The sequence below is a fragment of the Piliocolobus tephrosceles genome, chromosome 12 (genome assembly GCF_002776525.5).
Source record: "Piliocolobus tephrosceles isolate RC106 chromosome 12, ASM277652v3, whole genome shotgun sequence".
In the NCBI taxonomy this organism is placed as follows: Eukaryota; Metazoa; Chordata; class Mammalia; order Primates; family Cercopithecidae; genus Piliocolobus; species Piliocolobus tephrosceles.
In genome coordinates this window covers 14,841,897-14,860,973 of record NC_045445.1, presented here as the reverse complement: position 1 = coordinate 14,860,973, position 19,077 = coordinate 14,841,897, and the positions used below count along the sequence as shown (strand labels likewise).

At 40.4% G+C, this 19,077-nt stretch overlaps 1 protein-coding gene across 2 annotated transcripts in view; it reads left to right on the top strand.

The window, feature by feature from the left end:
• Window positions 1-18,619, top strand: part of F9 (coagulation factor IX) — a 32,805-nt gene extending 14,186 nt beyond the window's left edge. Inside the window, exons 5-8 of one of the 2 annotated variants that reach the window (XM_023202570.1) lie at window positions 4,153-4,281; window positions 6,927-7,129; window positions 16,634-16,748; window positions 17,411-18,619. In XM_023202570.1, the coding sequence (XP_023058338.1) occupies window positions 4,153-4,281; window positions 6,927-7,129; window positions 16,634-16,748; window positions 17,411-17,958 (995 nt within the window). In that variant the 3' untranslated portion in view covers window positions 17,959-18,619. The remainder of the gene's footprint in view (window positions 1-4,152; window positions 4,282-6,926; window positions 7,130-16,633; window positions 16,749-17,410) is intronic. The other variant, XM_023202571.1, reaches the window with a different exon arrangement.
• Window positions 18,620-19,077: the final 458 nt, after the last annotated feature.

The following is a 19,077-nucleotide window of genomic DNA, read 5'->3' as shown; positions in this document are numbered from 1 at the left end:
TTCACATTCTCCAAAACCATACAGTCACTCTGTTAGCCTGTGTTCCCCCAGAAAAAAAAGTCACAAGCTTATTTATGAACATGTGCAATCCCAGGGGGCAAGAGAAAGGCACTGAAGGAGTGAGGCAGAAAGGAAAAGAAAGCCAATAAAAGGATGAGTTATCAAACTACTCGTATCTAACTGCAATTGATTGCTTAACTTCCTGGGACTGTCTCCAATAAGTCAAATTGGTCTCAGGTTAGTCCACCTGAGTGGGAAGAAGAGGTGAAAGAATTTGTCAGTATCTGTCTCTCATTGGTTAGAAGTTCGACTTATGGGGAATTAATTCCCTCACATTTCTTAGTTGGATATGCTTGGGTACCGAAAGGGTCATATGGCATCCATGCCTCAGCATTAACAGGGAAGCTTCAAGGCAAAAGACAGTGCAGCTGTGAGCCAAGGCAATTCAAGGATACACCCATAGGAGGTCGGTTGAAATCCACCCAGAGCTCATCACCACCATGCTGGAAAAAGACACAGGTGAAGCTGAGAAGAATGAAGGTGGTGCATAGGAGGTATCTAATGCAGTCACTCATTTTCAAACTTTCCATGTTATGATTGCGCTGACCACTGAGGATTTCTATTGAAAGTTTTACTGTTGTCAAACATGTACATAAGGGGAAAGGTGTCTTACATTGTTTATATTCCTGTGCTGCTCTAGAAACAGAAAGAGGCTCAAGAGCAGAGCCCATTTTTCTTAATTCAGCAGGCCTAAGCTAACAAGTCCTGAAACATGCTACTTCCTGTTATTGGTATTGCATAGGAGAAACAAAGGGAAAGCACAGTAATTAGAAAATACAAAACAAGATGGCAGGAATAAGCCAAATATATCAGGACACACAATTATTGTGAATTGGGGTTAAACTAATCTATTAATAATGACAACTTTCAGTTTGGAGTTAAAAATTTAATTGTATACTGTTAAGAAAAGTGATACCTAAAATAAAATTACACTGGGAGGCTAAAATGAAGGGATGTGAAAAGAACTATCAGGTAAAAACTAACAAAAAGAAACTAGGAAAGCAATCTTAATATCAGACAAAATAGAATCCAAGAGGAAAATCATTTCAAAAGACAAGAGATATTTTTTATTAATAAGGGGAATTGCATAGGAGAGTAAAGAAAATGTGGGCCACTGGAATGCTTAGCACTAATGACATTATTGGTCTTTGGTCTTCAGTTACCGTACAGCACCCTATTTCATTCTCTTATGTTTGATATGTAACCACCTCAGCCAGCTTCAAGTTGCTTTTTGGCCCTAATGGACTTCCTAACGCTGTAATTTCTTTTTTTAAAAATGTTTTATTTTAGGTTTAGGGGTACATGTGAAGGTTACATAAACATGTGTCACAGGGGTTTGTTGTACATATTACATGACGCAGATATTAAGCTCAGTACCCAACAGTGATCTTTTCTGCTCCTCTCCCTCATCCCACTCTCCCCTGTCAAGTAGACCCCAGTATCTGCTGTTTCCTTCTTTGTGTTTATAAGTTCTTATCACTTAGCTCCCACTTACAAGTGAGAACATGCAGTATTTGATTTTTGTTCCTATGCTAGTTTGCTAAGGATGATAGCCTCCAGCTCCATTCATATTCCCACAAAAGACATAATCTCGTTCTTTTCTATGGCTGCATAATATTCCATGGTATATATGAACCACATTTTCTTTATCCAGTCTGCCATTGATGGGCATTTAGGTTGATTCCATGTCTGCTGTTCTAACACTGTAATTTCTAAAGACTTCCAGGTTTTACTTTTATAGGTAACCTGTTAAACAGTCTAGCTCGGGACGCCAAGCAATTTCTAGAATAACTAAGCAATAGAAATTACACTTCAATTCAGAAAGGCAGTATCTACATGAGATTATGGAATTGCTGTTGCTTTTTGTGTTCACTGAAAAAAATAGTAAAACTGTAACTTTCAGAAAAAATGCTTGTACATATAGAAAACCCAAAGCATCTAAACAATTGAAATAAACAAATAAGTATAGAAAGGTTACTGGATACAGAGTCAACATACAAATATCAATTGCACGTCTATATACCAGCAATGATTCAAAAATGATTTTATAATAGCATTAAAAATTAGATGCTTAGTAATAAATGTGAGAAAGATGTGCAAGAACTCTACATAAAAAATGAGACACTATTGAGAAAAATTAAGGCAAACCTAAATAAATGAATGAATAGGCAATGTTCATCAATTAAAGGATACAATATAGTAAACATATCAAATATTTACTAATGGATTCAATGCAATACCAAAGTGCCCAGCAGGCTTTTTTTGGTGGGGGGAGGTCGGGCAGGATTCATAAGCTAATTCTAAAATGCATACAGAAATGCAAAGACCCAAGTATAGCCACGACAGTTTTGAGGAAGAATAAACTTGTACTACTTATACTACTAGATGTCAAGACTTATTATCAAGTTACATTTATTAAGACAGTGTGCTACTGACACAAGGATAGACAAATAGATGAGTGAAATACAATAGAGTGCTCAGAAGCACACTTGTACTTATATAGAGGCTTGATTTATGATAGAGGTGCCAGTGTAGCAGAGAATGGAATTGCTGGTTTTCAATAAAAAGTGATAGGTCTGGCCGGGCGCGGTGGCTCAAGCCTGTAATCCCAGCACTTTGGGAGGCCGAGACGGGTGGATCACGAGGTCAGGAGTTCGAGACCATCCTGGCTAACACGGTGAAACCCCGTCTCTACTAAAAAATACAAAAAAGCTAGCCGGGCGAGGTGGCTGGCGCCTGTAGTCCCAGCTACTCGGGAGGCTGAGGCAGGAGAATGGCGTAAACCCGGGAGGCAGAGCTTGCAGTGAGCTGAGATCCGGCCACTGCACTCCAGCCCGAGGGACAGAGCGAGACTCCGTCTCAAAAAAAAAAAAAAAAAAAAAAAAAAGTGATAGGTCAATTAGATATTCATATGGCATGAAGTATAAAACAATAACATTCTATATTCATAACTTGCAGAAAGTAAAAGTTTCTTAAAATACAAAAAGTGATCACCATAAAGGAAAAGATTGATAAACTGGACTATATTAAAACTAAGAACTCCTGTTCAGCAAAAGACACTACTTCGACTGAAAAGACCAGTCACAGACTGAGACAAGATATCTGCAATACAGATACGTAATAACTGAACCCCATACAGTGATGGTGGGAATTTAAGTTCGTACAATCATTTTAGAAAATTGCTTGGCAGTATCTACTAGATCTGAACATCTGATCCAGTAATTTCACTCATAATTATAACCCAGTAAAAAGGCATGTTTATGTCACCAAAAGATATATGCAAGAGATCTGAACATCTGATCCAGTAATTTCACTCATAATTATAACCCAGTAAAAAGGCATGTTTATGTCACCAAAAGATATATACAAGAATGTTCATTACAGTATTATACATAACAGCCAGAAACTGGAAACAAACCAAATATCCATTAACAGTAGAATGAATAAATAAAAGCTGTAATAGTAATACAATGGAATACTACACAGCAATGTATACTGCTATACAAAACATGGATTAATCTCATAGACAAAATGTTAAATGAAAGACGCAGACAAGTACATATTGTGAACTTCTGTTTATAGTTCAAGAGCTGGCAAGAACTGTTTACTGTGTTAGAAGTCCAGGTAATGGTAACCTATAAAAAGGAAAAAGGGTAGAATGATTGGGAGGGGGCATCTTCTGGGGTATTGATAATGTGCTATGTATTGGTCAGTTTAGTGTTTAAACAGGCTCATTTACTTTGTGAAAACTTATACTAAAATTTTGTGTATTTTTTGAATATATGTTATACATTAATAAATAGGGTTTTTAAACCCGTAGTCCATGATTTAGTGAAAGTAGAATATCCAAACAGTTAGTTTTAAACCAATCCGTTATAGTGCTACCACCATTTTTATACCTTATTGAGAAGTTTATTTTACCTTTCTTTCCACTCTTAGTTCAAGGCTCCAAAATTTCTCTCCCCAATGTACATTGGGGGCAACATGAATGCCCCCAACGTATATTTGACCCATACATGAGTCAATATTTCCATGTACTTTTTAGAAATGCATGTTAAATTATGCTGTTACTGTCTATTTTGCTTCTTTTAGATGTAACATGTAACATTAAGAATGGCAGATGCAAGCAGTTTTGTAAAAATACTGCTGATAACAAGGTGGTTTGCTCCTGTACCGAGGGATATCGACTTGCAGAAAACCAGAAGTCCTGTGAACCAGCAGGTCATAATCCAAATAAGATTTTTTAAAGAAAATCTGTATCTGAACCTTCAACATTTTAACAAACGTACATAATTTTAATTCCTACTTGAATCTGCTTCCTTTTGAAATCACAGAAAAGATCAGTAGCTTGAATTAGACCAATTAATTTTCTAGATTGCATCATATTTTAAACTATGTAATCATCTACAACCTGAATTCTTTTCTGTGTCCAATTTGTCCAATTTTTTCTCTAACATTTATATCACAAAGCAATTAATTTGTGTGATTTCTGCATATATATTTGTAATTCATCAAGTCAAATCAATGTAGTAATACTATATCATAAAATATATACAAATAATTGAGTGATAGGCTTCTAGTACAAGGACGGTAAGTTTGAAGCATGATTCCATCTGGGCTGGCTAGTTTACTCTGAGAAAGTTATTTTTTATTGTTGGGTCTGAAGCTGAGTTTACACACTTGGTGTCAGAATGATTCTGGCAATGAACTGTTTCTTATTAAATTGGTACATTAAATCGTGCACCATTTCTCTGTAACTGGTTCCAGTACCTATCTCAGCACTATACCAGGCAGAGGAAACTAAAGAAAGAACCAGTGCCGAGACCAGCTCGGTCGGGGAGACCCTAACCCAGTGGCACTAGAGGAATTAAAGACACACACACACAGAAACAGAGTATGGAGTGGGAAATCAGGGGTCTCACAGCCTTCAGAGCTGCGAGCCCCGAACAGAGATTTACCCACATATTTATTGACAGCAAGTTGGTCATAAGACTTACTAAAACTATTCCTTATGGGAAACAAAGGGATGGGCCGAAATAAAGGGATGGGTCTGGCTAGTTAACTGCAGCAGAAACATGTCTTTAAGGCACAGATCACTCATGCTATTGTTTGTGGTTTAAGAACACCTTTAAGTAGTTTTCCGCCCTGGCTGGGCCAGGTGTTCCTTGCTGTCATTCTGGTAAACCCACAACCTTCCAGCGTGGGCGTCAAGGCCATCACGAGCATGTCACAGTGCTGCAGAGATTTTGTTTATGGCCAGTTTTGGGGCCAGTTTATGGCCAGATTTGGAGGCCTATTCCCAACAAACCAGAAGGCAGGAATATATATCCTGCAACTAAAATGGAGAATCTCTAAGGCTTACGGGGCCTGCCCACTTGTCCTTCTGCCTGATTCTTCACATATGCTGTCTCAAAGCTAGTCTACCTTGAGAGGAGCATGAATATGTGTGTGGGTGTGTGTCTGTGTGTGTATTTTAACCTTAAAAACCTAACTTCCAGTATAGACAGATGGCATAGTAGCTAAACCCTTACAAGCTCTTCTAAGCTATAAAAGAGAAACAGAATTGAGAACCACCTCCAACTATTAAGTGTTATATTTGAATATAGCCTTAGCTTTAGCAGAACAAGTAGGCCAAACTTAAAATAAGCTTTTCTGCCTTTTCAACGATAATGGTCCCTTTTCTGTAGCCATTGTTGATCGTGTACATTTATACATAAGTATTTTGAACTAATTTCCTGGTTTCTCAACCACTTGCTGTCTTCAAGATACTTTGTCGCAGCTGGTTGCTATAGAAATGTCTGTTACAAGGAATGTGGCTTGGAGGAAAGTGAGAAATGAAAATGAAATCTGAAGTGACTTTGTTTGACTACAAATTCCCATTCTGGTAGTCCCCAGTGTATCAATACATTATTTTTCTTCAGAAAATAAACGAACCCAAGGAAAAATGGTGGGCAAGTCCTGGTGAATATGACTGTGATAATTATATTAGCAATCTCTTTGGCTAATATTTGAAACCCAGGTAATTGAATCACAATGATCTCGCCCCAGAAAATACGTAAAATGCACCTTGGAATCTAGAAGGCATTTTAGTCTGCAAAAGAAACCTTCTTAATAAGCAGCAGAAGTCCCATTTACCAAATTGGAAAGTTAAAGTTACAAAGCATCAATCGGGCCAGGCGCGGTGGCTCAAGCCTGTAATCCCAGCACTTTGGGAGGCCGAGACGGGCGGATCACGAGGTCAGGAGATGGAGACCATCCTGGCTAACACGGTGAAACCCCGTCTCTACTAAAAAGTACAAAAAACTAGCCGGGTGAGGTGGCGGGCGCCTGTAGTCCCAGCTACTCGGGAGGCTGAGGCAGGAGAATGGCGTAAACCCGGGAGGCGGAGCTTGCAGTGAGCTGAGATCCGGCCACTGCACTCCAGCCTGGGCGACAGAGTGGGACTCCGTCTCAAAAAAAAAAAAAAAAAGACAAAAAAAAAAAAAAAATCAAAGCATCAATCATCAGACTTCCATTCAGGGATGGCAACTGGGAGTAAGACTTTTTAGTAAAGAAACTAAACAGAAAGTCATTAGACTCTATGAAAGTCTTACCAAATTTGATTCTGGAACACCTATTCTATTTCCATAACGATGATGAATTCCAGAGCCAAGTGTTCTTTTCATGAAGGATTTGAAAACTGTCCATGAAAATAATGCAATCAACCTTTTAGCTTGAGATTCTATTCACTGATTAGATTTTTTTAAATACTGATAGGCCTGCTTCTCAGAAGTGACAAGGATGGGCCTCAATCTCAATTTTTGTAATACATGTTCCATTTGCCAATGAGAAATATCAGATTACTAATTTTTCTTCTTTTTTTCTAGTGCCATTTCCATGTGGAAGAGTTTCTGTTTCACAAACTTCTAAGTTCACCCGTGCTGAGACTGTTTTTCCTGATGTGGAATATGTAAATTCTACTGAAGCTGAAACCATTTTGGATAACATCACTCAAAGCACCCAATCATTTAATGACCTCACTCGGGTTGTTGGTGGAGAAGATGCCAAACCAGGTCAATTCCCTTGGCAGGTACTTTATACTGATGGTGTGTCAAAACTGGAACTCAGCTGGCAAGACACAGGCCAAGTGAGAGACTGAGATTATTTTACTAGACAGCCCTATTGGTATGTGAGAAGTATTTAGGCAAGTTTCAGCACTAACCAATGTGAGAAAGCCTCCAGAGATGAGCAGCTGGTGAAAGAGAGGCCCAAATCAGCTACTATACAGGTCAGGAAGGATTTGGCATTAAGGAAATGCATAGCATGATTCCAGACAGGCAAATGGTCAACAACATGAAAGTCTGGAAGAAAGGTCACAGGGTACTACTTCGGCCTCAGCCCTTGCAAAAACTGGTCAGAGTTGGAAAGTCTTTAGGCCAAGAAAAATTGGATTATTTAAAAGGGGATAAAGAAAGGGACTCAAGGAGGAAGGATTAAGGCAAGAACTAGGTTCCAAGAAACGGCATGAGTGTCTTGGTCTACAGCTATAGTTCTTGTGGTAGCATCAGAATCACCTGGGAACATGGAAATGCAAATTCTCCTACCCCACCCTAGCCCTACCAAATCAGAATATCTAGGGGGTGGGGCCCAGCAATCTGTGTGCAAACAAGCACTACAGGTGATTTTGATGCACTTTATAGTTTGAAAACTAGGCCAGGTGCAGTGGCTCATGCCAGTAATCCCAGCAATTTGGGAGACTGAGATGGGAGAATCACTTAAGCCCAGGAGTTTGAGACCAGCCTGGGCAACATGGCGAAACTCCATCTCTATAAAAAAAAAAAAAAAAAAAAAAAAAAAAAAAAAAGGTAAAAATTAGGTAGGTGTGATGACTCCCACCTGTGCTCCCAGCTATTCAGGAGGCTGAGGTGGGAGAATCACCTGATCCTGGAAAGTGAGGCTGCAGTCAATCGTGATCACACCACAGCACTTCAGCCTGGGTGACAGAGTAAGACCCTATCTCAAAAAACACTGGCCCAAAGGAAATGAACTTGTTACAGAAGCCAGGGTTCAAAACACCAAATAATGGACTTGTTGTAACCTAGTCCTTCCAGGGTGCTCTGCAGACATTTCTCCAAGTGTGGTCTGCAAACAACCTACATATGTAGAATTACCTATGCACATTTTTCATTTAACAAGCTACATTTGTAGCAAAATCTGGGCTGTAACTTAGCCTACAGCTAAAGCCTAAGAGATTCCATCTGTGAGAAGGAATAACCCACCTCTTTGGCCCCCCTACCTAGGCAGGAAGCCAGGATGGTCCTTATATAAAGTTGTGCTGTCCAATAGGTAACCACTAGCCACATATGGCTCTTTAAATTTAAATTAACTACAATTAAGTGAAACTAAAAATTCAGTTCCTCAATTGCACCTGCCAAATGTTAAGTGCACAACAGCCACATGCAGCTACTAACTACTGTATTGCAGAGTGCAAGTGGAGCTAGAACATGGTATTACTGCGGAAATTTCTATTGGATAGCACTTATAATAGTTTAGTCTAACTTAAAACTCCCTAGTTGCCACAGTCATGATTTGGTAGTAATTTCACGGATTTCTCTACTGAGGTTTGAATCTCTGCCATTAGAGACTGATAACTTTAAAGACTGCAATGATCAAACTGGTAACAATTTAAGCCAGAATCAGGCAAATGTCCTCAGTTTTAACAGCACTGGAATTTTTCTAGGACTAGCTGTGTATCTATCCAGGATTCTTGAGAATGCCTGCCATTTTCCAACATAATGGATGTAAGGTATTACACATATACCTGGGGATGGGGCAGTAGGTATAATTGCACAAGCATTGTGGAGAATGGTATCAAAGAGTGGCAGAACATCACAAGCAAGGTTTTCCCTTTCTTTTACCTTTGCTTTTTAAAAAGACAATATTTGCTGGACCTGATCTTATAGCCCATAAATGGGACAATACGTTCCTTTTTACCTCCTCTGTTTCTACTTAAATGCATCCTATGAGGGCTGCTTCCCTTACCCACCATAACCCCTTCCTTCACTCATCCATATCTTTGCTCTTCTTCACAATTCTGTAATATTGACCTTCTTTATGAACCTTTCCTGGAACAATCCCTCGAGTGCAAGCACTCTTATTATGCCTTCGATGTATTTAATATCCATGTATCTAATTCTCTCTAATTTTGTCATTTGCGTTCTCATGTATTTTCATTCATTATGTGTCCAACTTCCATGGATAACATGGTTACAAAAAAAGATCCTACTTTATGACAATTATCTTCCTTGGCTTTGTGGGACATAGAACAGTGTTTACAGTGGAGGACCCAAGAACCCCGGAAAATATATTAGCTAAGAAGATAACTTCCGTTTTTAAAAGTCCAAGATTTAAAAAAAAAAAAAAAAAAAAAAGAATGTATGCTTTGTGAGTTTAGCATTGTCTCCTTGTCATTCCAGAAATGAAATGGCAAATACATTTAAATCAGAACTAAAAAGGGGAACAGCGTGTAAAGGCTCAGTTTAGTCACATAATTTCTCTTTCTCACCCACCCTCTTTAAACCAGATGTTTGCCAATGTGTTAACAATGCAGATCTTTCCTGAAAGAAAGTTTAGTAACTCAAGCAGACACTTTATTTTCTTTTCAAGCAGAAAAGACTATGAGATGGTGGTTGTGGTTGTTCTGGGAGGGAGAAGATATAAATGATACACATCATTTCAAATCATGTCATGACCTTCTCACTGCACACTTATAGTTATTGTACCTGTTGTCTTTTTGCTCTCAAGCCTAGCTAAGATCATTTGGAATGTTCAAGATCACTCATACATGCATGTGCACACATGCACGTGCACATATGTTCACTCCCTATTTCATCCATATGAACTAAGATTACTGACCTGGACAGATTCAAAGCACTAACTTTTATTCTTTTCCAAAGGCAAGAAGCTGAGCTACTTTCCAGAATAGTTGTGAAAGACCCCGTCATACTTCTGCATTGCTTCCTCCACACCACCTCCATCTAGTTCCTTATGAAAGGTTACTGGTTTTCAAAAATACGAGATAAATTGAGTGTATAAAAGTCATTGCTAGACAAAATGAAACAAACCAGAATCTCTCCTCATTTGTGGATGGGCCAGCTCCACCATGTCATGGTTAATCTGCAGGAGGAAATACTAGATTTGATTGCAGATCAGACTGCAGCAAACCTGCTGTGACTAAGGCATCAAGAGAAAGCAAGCAACAGCTGGGGCTTCAGTGGTGAAAACATATACCTAGCTTTGAAATATGAAATACTATTTAGCAGTGTCACCTAGAGAAGAGTGTTTCAAAATGCTCAGGCTTCATAAGAACCTTTCTCTTCAGAGTGGTTTCTTTTATCTTTCAAATTAGCCAGGGTGAGAAATAAAGTGATCACTTGGTGAAGAAATCTCACAAAGAAGAACAGAGAGAGATCACTTTCATCTTGAGTAAAGAACAGATTGAACAAACTAGAAATGTGTAGTCTGTTAAAGAAAAGGTGTAGGTGAGCTGTTTGCAAGAGCCACAAGGGAAAGGGGAACACAACTTCTTTTTGGACTTAAGGGTGAAAGTTGCAAGCGGGCAGGAAGATTCCGATCTCCATTAAGAAAGCCCTTCCCAACCAACCACCACTGGGTTGGTCGCGTAGGTTGGGCAGCGTTAGGAGCAAATGTTGATTGAACAAATGTTTGTCGGAATTGTTGACTTAAAGAGCTGTTCTGTCACTGGGGACGGCAGCGGCTGGATAGCCCCATTCAGGGAGAGGACATTTGTTCACCTGGCGAGAGATCAGAGCAGGCTAAGGGACCGCTGGGATCCTGTCCAGCTTTGAGACCCTACAGAGCCATGTTCACCTAGCACGTATCCCGTCTGCGGTCGCGCTCCTTTCTTACCTTATTCCAGGGCTTGCTCTGTCGCCGGGGCTGGAGTGCAGTGGCCGGATCTCAGCTCACTGCAAGCTCCGCCTCCCGGGTTCCCGCCATTCTCCTGCCTCAGCCTCCCGAGTAGCTGGGACTACAGGCGCCCGCCACCCCGCCTGGCTAGTTTTTTGTTTTTTTTTTTTTTTTTTTTAGTAGAGACGGGGTTTCACCGTGTTAGCCGGGATGGTCTTGGCCTCCCAAAGTGCTGGGATTACAGGCTTCCAGCGCTTTCACCTCAGCTTGCCAGGCTGGAGCCAAGGGCCAACGCAGCCGCGCCTTGCTCGCGACGGTAGCTTCCCAGGAGCCCCCTATGGTTCCGGAACGGCGCTGCCGGCCCCATTCTCTTTGCTACCTCCTAAAGCCAAAGGCACTGGCGGGCCGGGCCGGCTTCTAAAGTCGCGCGAGGTTAGAAGGTCTAAGATAGGAACGGCGTGAGGCCAATGGAAGGAGGCACTTCAGTTTCCCTCCAGATGCCCAGCGATGGGCTCAGAGCTCCTTGAGAACTCGGGAAAGGAAGCAGGGTCTCTGAAGAAATACTTCAGGAGTAGAAAGAGGAAGCCAGAGGGTTAAATGCACTACACAGGAACAGAAATGAGTTTTTCTTAGAGTAAGTGTATGTCTAGAGGTGTAGTAAGCTAAAACAAGTCTTGAATTACATACCGCTACATAGGGAAGAAATGAAAGCCTTTGAACATTAGTGAAAAAAGGGAAACTGTAACGCCTGTATTACTAGATAGCTTTCATCAACAACTCAAAAGCGAGAGATTTGAAGAAGCAACAAAGCTTTAATTTGGTTTGGATCCCATGGCCATGACCCTGCCAGCCGACAATTCTAGGCATGCGCAAAGTGGCCCCAAAAATTCCTCCCACATTTCCAAAGAACTATTTGGCCCTTTATGTGAAGTACCTGGTTTTTCCATTTTCTGTTTTACCATAGGCCTCAGTTCGGTGTGTGGCATATATTCTTCAAATATTTAACAATTTGAAGATCTTTCTATCAGATTTAAAAAAAAAAAGAATACAATGGAAGCCAAGTGATTAAGCTTTCCTTATGCTCATATTAAGTTGTAGCATATGCATTTACCGATGGTTAACCGTATTAACCTACAGAAAATGTCCAGGGAAACGGTCTATTTCTTATTCTATTTTTGACCTAAAAAAAAATCTTTGAAATGTCTTAACAGTTTCCCCTGTCTCCACTTCCCTCAGCTTTGATCTGAAGCTACCCTTAAAGGTACCCTGTACAGCTCTTACCCTGTACAGCTAGCTACAGAGATTCAATCCTTTCTGTTCGATTAGGACACATCCCAGTGGCAGATAGCATGCAAAGTTATTATATGTATGAACCAGAACTTGTTTTTCCTTAGGGGCCAGGATGTTGCACTAAGGTCTTAAGACTATAGCAATATGTTCACTTGAAAAAGGTAGCCCTCTATTATTCCTATCTCAGATGATAAAAATTCAATTAAGAGAAATAAGAACGTGACATATGTAACCTCACCTGACTCTACAAAGCTAGTCTGGACATTTAAACAATTATCCTCTAAGATTATTTGATGAAATACACTTCAATGACTAGTTAACCATTAAAAACCAAAGTGAGCGTCCCATCTGTTCCCAGCCAATGACCTAGAGCAAAGGACTAGGCAAACCACATCCGTGGGCATAGCAAGCTGTATATCACAGACAAATGAATTTGCTTTGTATATGAGTGAGAGCAAACACTCTTTATTGTAAAGCTTGGGTGGGTAGGTAGGGAGAATAATGGTTTTACTGAAATCACAGGTTACGATGGAGTTAAAGGTCAGGAAGAGAACAAAAGGGTAAGAGCTGTTGTTCTGGGCTGGCATCGTCGATGAAGAGCACAAATTCAGATGTGAATGTATATTTTGTAGAAGCACGTGTGTGGTTGCTGTGTGTATATATGTGTGTCTGAAAGAGGGAAAACAGGCTCCCATTAGACTATGACTAACAAAAATGTTTGACAGATTATAACTCAGATGCCTTACTCAGAGCATATGCCCTCCCATTTTCCCCATTATTCCCCAAAATGATATCTTAAAAAGTTCTTAAAAAGAACTTTTCCTTGACCGAGCAGACATCTCATACCCCAAATAGCTAATATTTTGATAGCTATGATCCTGAATGACCAAACATTCCAAAACCAAGTAGTTTGTAATATCTTTAAATGCAAATATATTTTAGGCCTTTTCCTTGGCAAGGATGTTTGGTCAGGGGTTGGCAAAAATAATGCTCTTCAGACTTAAAAGAACACAACCGTATTTCTTAGCCATCCACCAGAAAGTGGTAGAAGCTCCAGGAAACAAGTCTCTGTCAGGAGTCAGACTAGCTACATCATAATCTCTCTGCCCAGGGGCTGTGGATGTCATTCATCCTGGCCTAACTAGCCTACTGGGCTGAGAGATGTTCAATTTCCCCACTAATACACTAGCCAGAGGAGAAGCACAGTGATATCATTGCATGTTAATTCTTAATTCCAATTGCTTAAACAGATATGTTCAGTTGTAACTATCATGACCAGTATATAACAGTGTTGGCCAAGTTTTATTGATGCTGAAAATCAATTGGAGTTACAGCCAGACACATGGTCTTATGACGGGCGTACTTACACAGGGCTTTGCACTCAGACAGATCATGCATCTGGGGTTTACTGCTTTGCATTTTTGTTTTGTAACTGAAGTCTGATGAGCCAGCCAGAGCATGGGCTACCTAGGGACCTGAAACCCTGCAACCCCACTTCTCACCACCTCCCAGGGTGGTTTCTCGACCCCCCACTCCCCTACCACCTGGTGCCTTAGCCAGCCCTGGCTCTCCAAACACCTGCCCAATGACCACTGCCAACCCATGGTGCCCAGATATACTCTCCCTCCTCATCCCTACCCAGCTACCACTGCCACTCCTCTCCCCCGGTGGGGACATGGGCATAGGTGCAGGGAGAATTAAGGTTGGTCAGGTGCACATGCCCTATGCTGTCTTGGAAGGTTGCTTGGCCATGTGGCATCTCTGGACCAAGAATGTGCCACAGCACATTTGGAGGGTGAAAGGTGGGGGCACACCCCTTGTCCACCTCCATTTCAGGCATGGGACACATCCTGGCATGAAAGTTGAGTCCCTTGGGAATCACGTCTCCACCTTGATTGGCACAGTAGGCCAGTGACAAGGGAAGACTAACACACCCTCCCCTGCTGGGGCCCAGCATCCTGTGGCTGGCAGGCAGGGGATCCTAAGGACATGTAGGTGTTAAATTGTAGGGTGCACTTCCTGGACACCTTTGAGGGTCTGCACTGCCCCAGCAAATATCCCCATGCTAGAGGGAGCAAAATATTAAATGGCGAATTTAAAAAATGTAACATGATGGGTTGCAAAAGAGACTACAGAAGAAAGGAAAAAGTTCTGTATTTTAGTATCTACAATGGCACCTTTCTTCCTAGCTTTTGAACAAGGAGCGCCACATTTTTATTTCTCACTGAGCCCCACAAAGTATGTAGCCATTCCTGTTCGGAGTGAGGACTTTTAAAACATAAAGATTATCAAGTCTTGGAAATTCTGATTCAGTAGATATATAACAGGTCTCAAACTTAATTATGTAAAGAATATTCTGGAGAGCTTCATTTTACCCAGTCCCACCCACCAAATATTCTGGTAAATTAAGCTTGGATTAGCCCCCAGATCTGCATTTTATAAGGATGATTTTATAAGGACGATTAGCCCCCAGATGATTCTACTGCAACTGGTCCACAGACCATGCCTGGACTGAAATTGGGTGCTTAGGAGCACAAATTCTGGAGCCAGGCAGACTTGAGTTTGCTTCCTAGCTTTACCAATTGACCTCAGGGGAGTTAGCGTTTCTCTCTAAACTTTAGTTCATGCACCTATAAATAAATATATTAATATCACATCATAAGGATATTATGTTGTATTAAATGTCTATAAACCCCACAATGATTAGCCCAAAGTAAACCCTCAAATAAATGTTCAAAAAAATTCGGAAAATTGTTAAGTCTGGATTGTATGGACACTGATGTTTGTTATATTATGTAGTTTTTTTCTGTATTTTTCAACATTTCAGAATAAAAAGCAACAGCTAGGAGAAGAGGGAGATGGCCAGGCGCAGTGGCTCATGCCTCCCAGCACTTTGGGAGGCCAAGGCGGGCGAATCACGAGGTCAAGAGATCGAGACCATCCTGGCCAACATGGTGAAACCCCGTCTCTACTAAAAATACAAAAATTAACTGGGCGTGGTGGCATGCACCTGTAGTCCCAGCTACTCAGGAGACTGAGGCAGGAGAATTGCTTGAACCTGGGAGGCGGAGGTTGCAGTAAGCTGAGATCTCATCACTGCACTCCAGCCTGGTGACAGAGCGAGACTCCGTCTAAAAAATAAATAAATAAATAAATAAATAAATAAAGAGAGAGAGAGCGAGAGAGCCAGAGTATGAAAAAGGAAGTCAGAGCCCTTTAATGACTCAGCCCTTAGGTCTCCAGGTAGGAGGCTAGTGCTTCAGTGTCCAGGACACAGTAGGCGTTCCGTAAATTAAATTCAGGACAAAAAGAACATGCCCCAAGGACCATCTGATATCCACTTAAAGTGATGGACCACCTCCTTTCCCTTGTTTATGAATGGGTTTATGCCTAAGACTGCGTGCACTTTAATACAAGGGCAGTCGTTCAGAACTAGTCAGCGCCTGAAAAGGATTTACCAAATGTTGAGTGTGCCCTCTAGTGTTCACACTTCCCAGCTTTCTTCCTGTGAAGGTGGATCAAGGCACTTGCTCACAACTGGAACTGAAATCCTCCAGGTCGATCTAGACATTGAGATGGAGAAAATATTCATTATCCACTGTAATTATGCAACGAATATCCAGTTGAAATAATGGACTGGCCTCTTATCTAACAATACCCAGGCTCAATGCGTCACTCCTTTGTCCACTTTGCCCAAAATTTAACCACAGCTAAGTTGATATTTTAGGACAAAGGCAGCTTACCATCCAGCCAGAGGGGAGTAGAGTATGGTTAAGAGAGAGTGGAAAGAATGAATGAGCCCTGCTATTCCTCACTGCCTGCATGGCTATAAGCACAGTCCTTATGGAGGCCTTAGGTCTTGTTTCATAATATTCCAGTTTGGAAAGGGTTTGAAAAGACCTCCTAGAAAAATCAGTAGTTTTTCTTTTTCAAGTAACATGTAGCAAAAAAATTTCATCATGTAGGCACAGGGAACACTCTAATAACTATTAATCTCAAGGAGTCAAGTCAGTGTGTTTCCTACTGTACCTGCTGTATCCCCATGAAGCAAATTTTGCCATCAGAGAAACTGACTCCTGGGGGAAAAAAAAATCCAAGAACCTCAAATCACCAAAAGAAGCCATTCCTCAGAGTTGCCTCAGCTTAAGCTTCCTTGTCTCTCACTGTGTGTTGCTTTCAATGCAGTTACATAAATGGCTTCTTTGTTTATGTACCAGAAACACTAATTCATCTGCAAAGCTCACATTTCCAGAAACTCCATTTCTGCCAGCACCTAGAAGCCAATATTTTGCCTATTCCTGTAACCAGCACGCATATTTATTATTTTCTAGATCAAATATATTATGCAGTAAGCGTCTTCATTTTGTTTTCACAGGTCGTTTTGAATGGTAAAGTTGATGCATTCTGTGGAGGTTCTATCGTTAATGAAAAATGGGTTGTAACTGCTGCCCACTGTGTTGAAACGGGTGCTAAAATTACAGTTGTCGCAGGTAAATAAAGAATAATAATCTGCAGCACCACTAGCTCTTTAATATGATTTGTACACCATATTTTACTGAGGTCTAATAAAATTGTTGCTGAACAAATTGGGCTAAAGGCAGAAGGGTCATAATTTCAGAACCCAACTTGCACCATTCTCCAACCCTCCATAGTTCTTTTGATGTACCCATATTATCACTCATTTCAGTGAGGTACAATTAGTTATTGATGTAATCATTTCCCTACCAGAAAGTCTTCCCCAAAGCCAGTGTCATGTCACTGATCCTTTTATCTCTGGTGCTTGGCACAACCTGTAGCAGGTTCTTAGAAAACAAACATTTGAATTAATGGCCAAATGAATTTGTGCTCAAAAAAGGGGTCAGAATACTTGAAATTTGGGAAATTTAGGATAATGCATGACTAGTGGTTTCATTATCATCCATGAAAAGCTTATAACAGCACGAGTGAACAGAACCATCTCTGCGATAGTCCTGAATGGCTTTTTGGTCTGAAAAATATGCATTGGCTCTCATTACATTTAACCAAAATTATCACAATATAAGAATGAGATCTTTGACATTGCCAATTAGGTCAGTGATCCCGAGTAGACACTTAGAAAATCTGTGTATGTGAAATACTGTTTGTGACTTAAAATGAAATTTATTGTTAATAGGTGAACATAACATTGAGGAGACAGAACATACAGAGCAAAAGCGAAATGTGATTCGAATTATTCCTCATCACAACTACAATGCAACTATTAATAAGTACAACCATGACATTGCTCTTCTGGAACTGGATGAACCCTTAGTGCTAAACAGCTACGTTACACCTATTTGCATTGCTGACAAGGAATACACGAACATCTTCCTCAAATTTGGATCTGGCTATGTGAGTGGCTGGGGAAGAGTCTTCAACAAAGGAAGATCAGCTTCAATTCTTCAGTACCTTAGAGTTCCACTTGTTGACCGAGCCACATGTCTTCGATCTACAAAGTTCACCATCTATAACAACATGTTCTGTGCTGGCTTCCATGAAGGAGGTAGAGATTCATGTCAAGGAGATAGTGGGGGACCCCATGTTACTGAAGTGGAAGGGATCAGTTTCTTAACTGGAATTATTAGCTGGGGTGAAGAGTGTGCAATGAAAGGCAAATATGGAATATATACCAAGGTATCCCGGTATGTCAACTGGATTAAGGAAAAAACAAAGCTCACTTAATGAAAGATGGATTTCCCAGGTTAATTGATTGGCACTGAAAATTAACAGGGCCTCTCACTAATCACTTTCCCATCTCATTATATTTGAATATATACATTCTATGATTATTGCTTTTTCTCTTTACAGGGAGAATTTCATGTTTTACCTGAGCAAATTGATTAGAAAATGGAATCACTAGAGGAATATAATGTGCTAGGAAATTATAGCCATTTCTAAGGGCCCAGCCCTTGACAAAATTGTGAAGTGAAATTCTCCACTCTGTCCATCAGATACTATGGTTCTCCTCTATGGCAACTAACTCATCTGATTTTCCCTCCTTAGCAGCATTCCTTCTTCCCGATCTTCTTTGCTTCTCCAACCAAAACATCAATGTTTATTAGTTCTGTATACAGTACAGGATCTTTGGTCTACTCTATCACAAGACCAGTACCACACTCATGAAGAAAGAACACAGGAGTAGCTGAGAGGCTAAAACTCATCAAAAACACTACTCCTTTTCCTCTATCCTATTCCTGAATCTTTTACCTTTTCCAAATCCCAATCCCCAAATCAGTTTTTATCTTTCTTACTCCCTCTCTCCCTTTTACTCTCCACAGTCATTAAAGGAGAGATGGGGAGCATCATTCTGTTATACATCTGTACACAGTTATACGTGTCTATCAAACCCAGACTTGCTTTCATAGTGGAGACTTGCTTTTCAGAACATAGGGATGAAGCAACGTGCCTGAAAATTTTGGGGGGAAAATTTCTTTCAGAGAGTTATTTTATATATATATATACACACACACACACACACACACATATATATACACACACACACATATATATATAGTGTGTGTATACACACACACACACACACACATAATGGAAGCAGTAAGTCATTCTAAGAGCTTGTATGGTTATGGAGGTCTGACTAAAAAAGCTGACATTGACCCAGATATATTGTACTCTTTCTAAAAATTAATAATAATAATGCTAACAGAAAGAAGAGAACAGCTCATTTGCAATCTACAACTAGTAGAGACTTTGAGGAAGAATTCAACAGTGTGTCTTCAGCAGTGTTCAGAGTCAAGAAAGAAGTTGAAGTTGCCTAGACCAGAGGACATAAGTATCATGTCT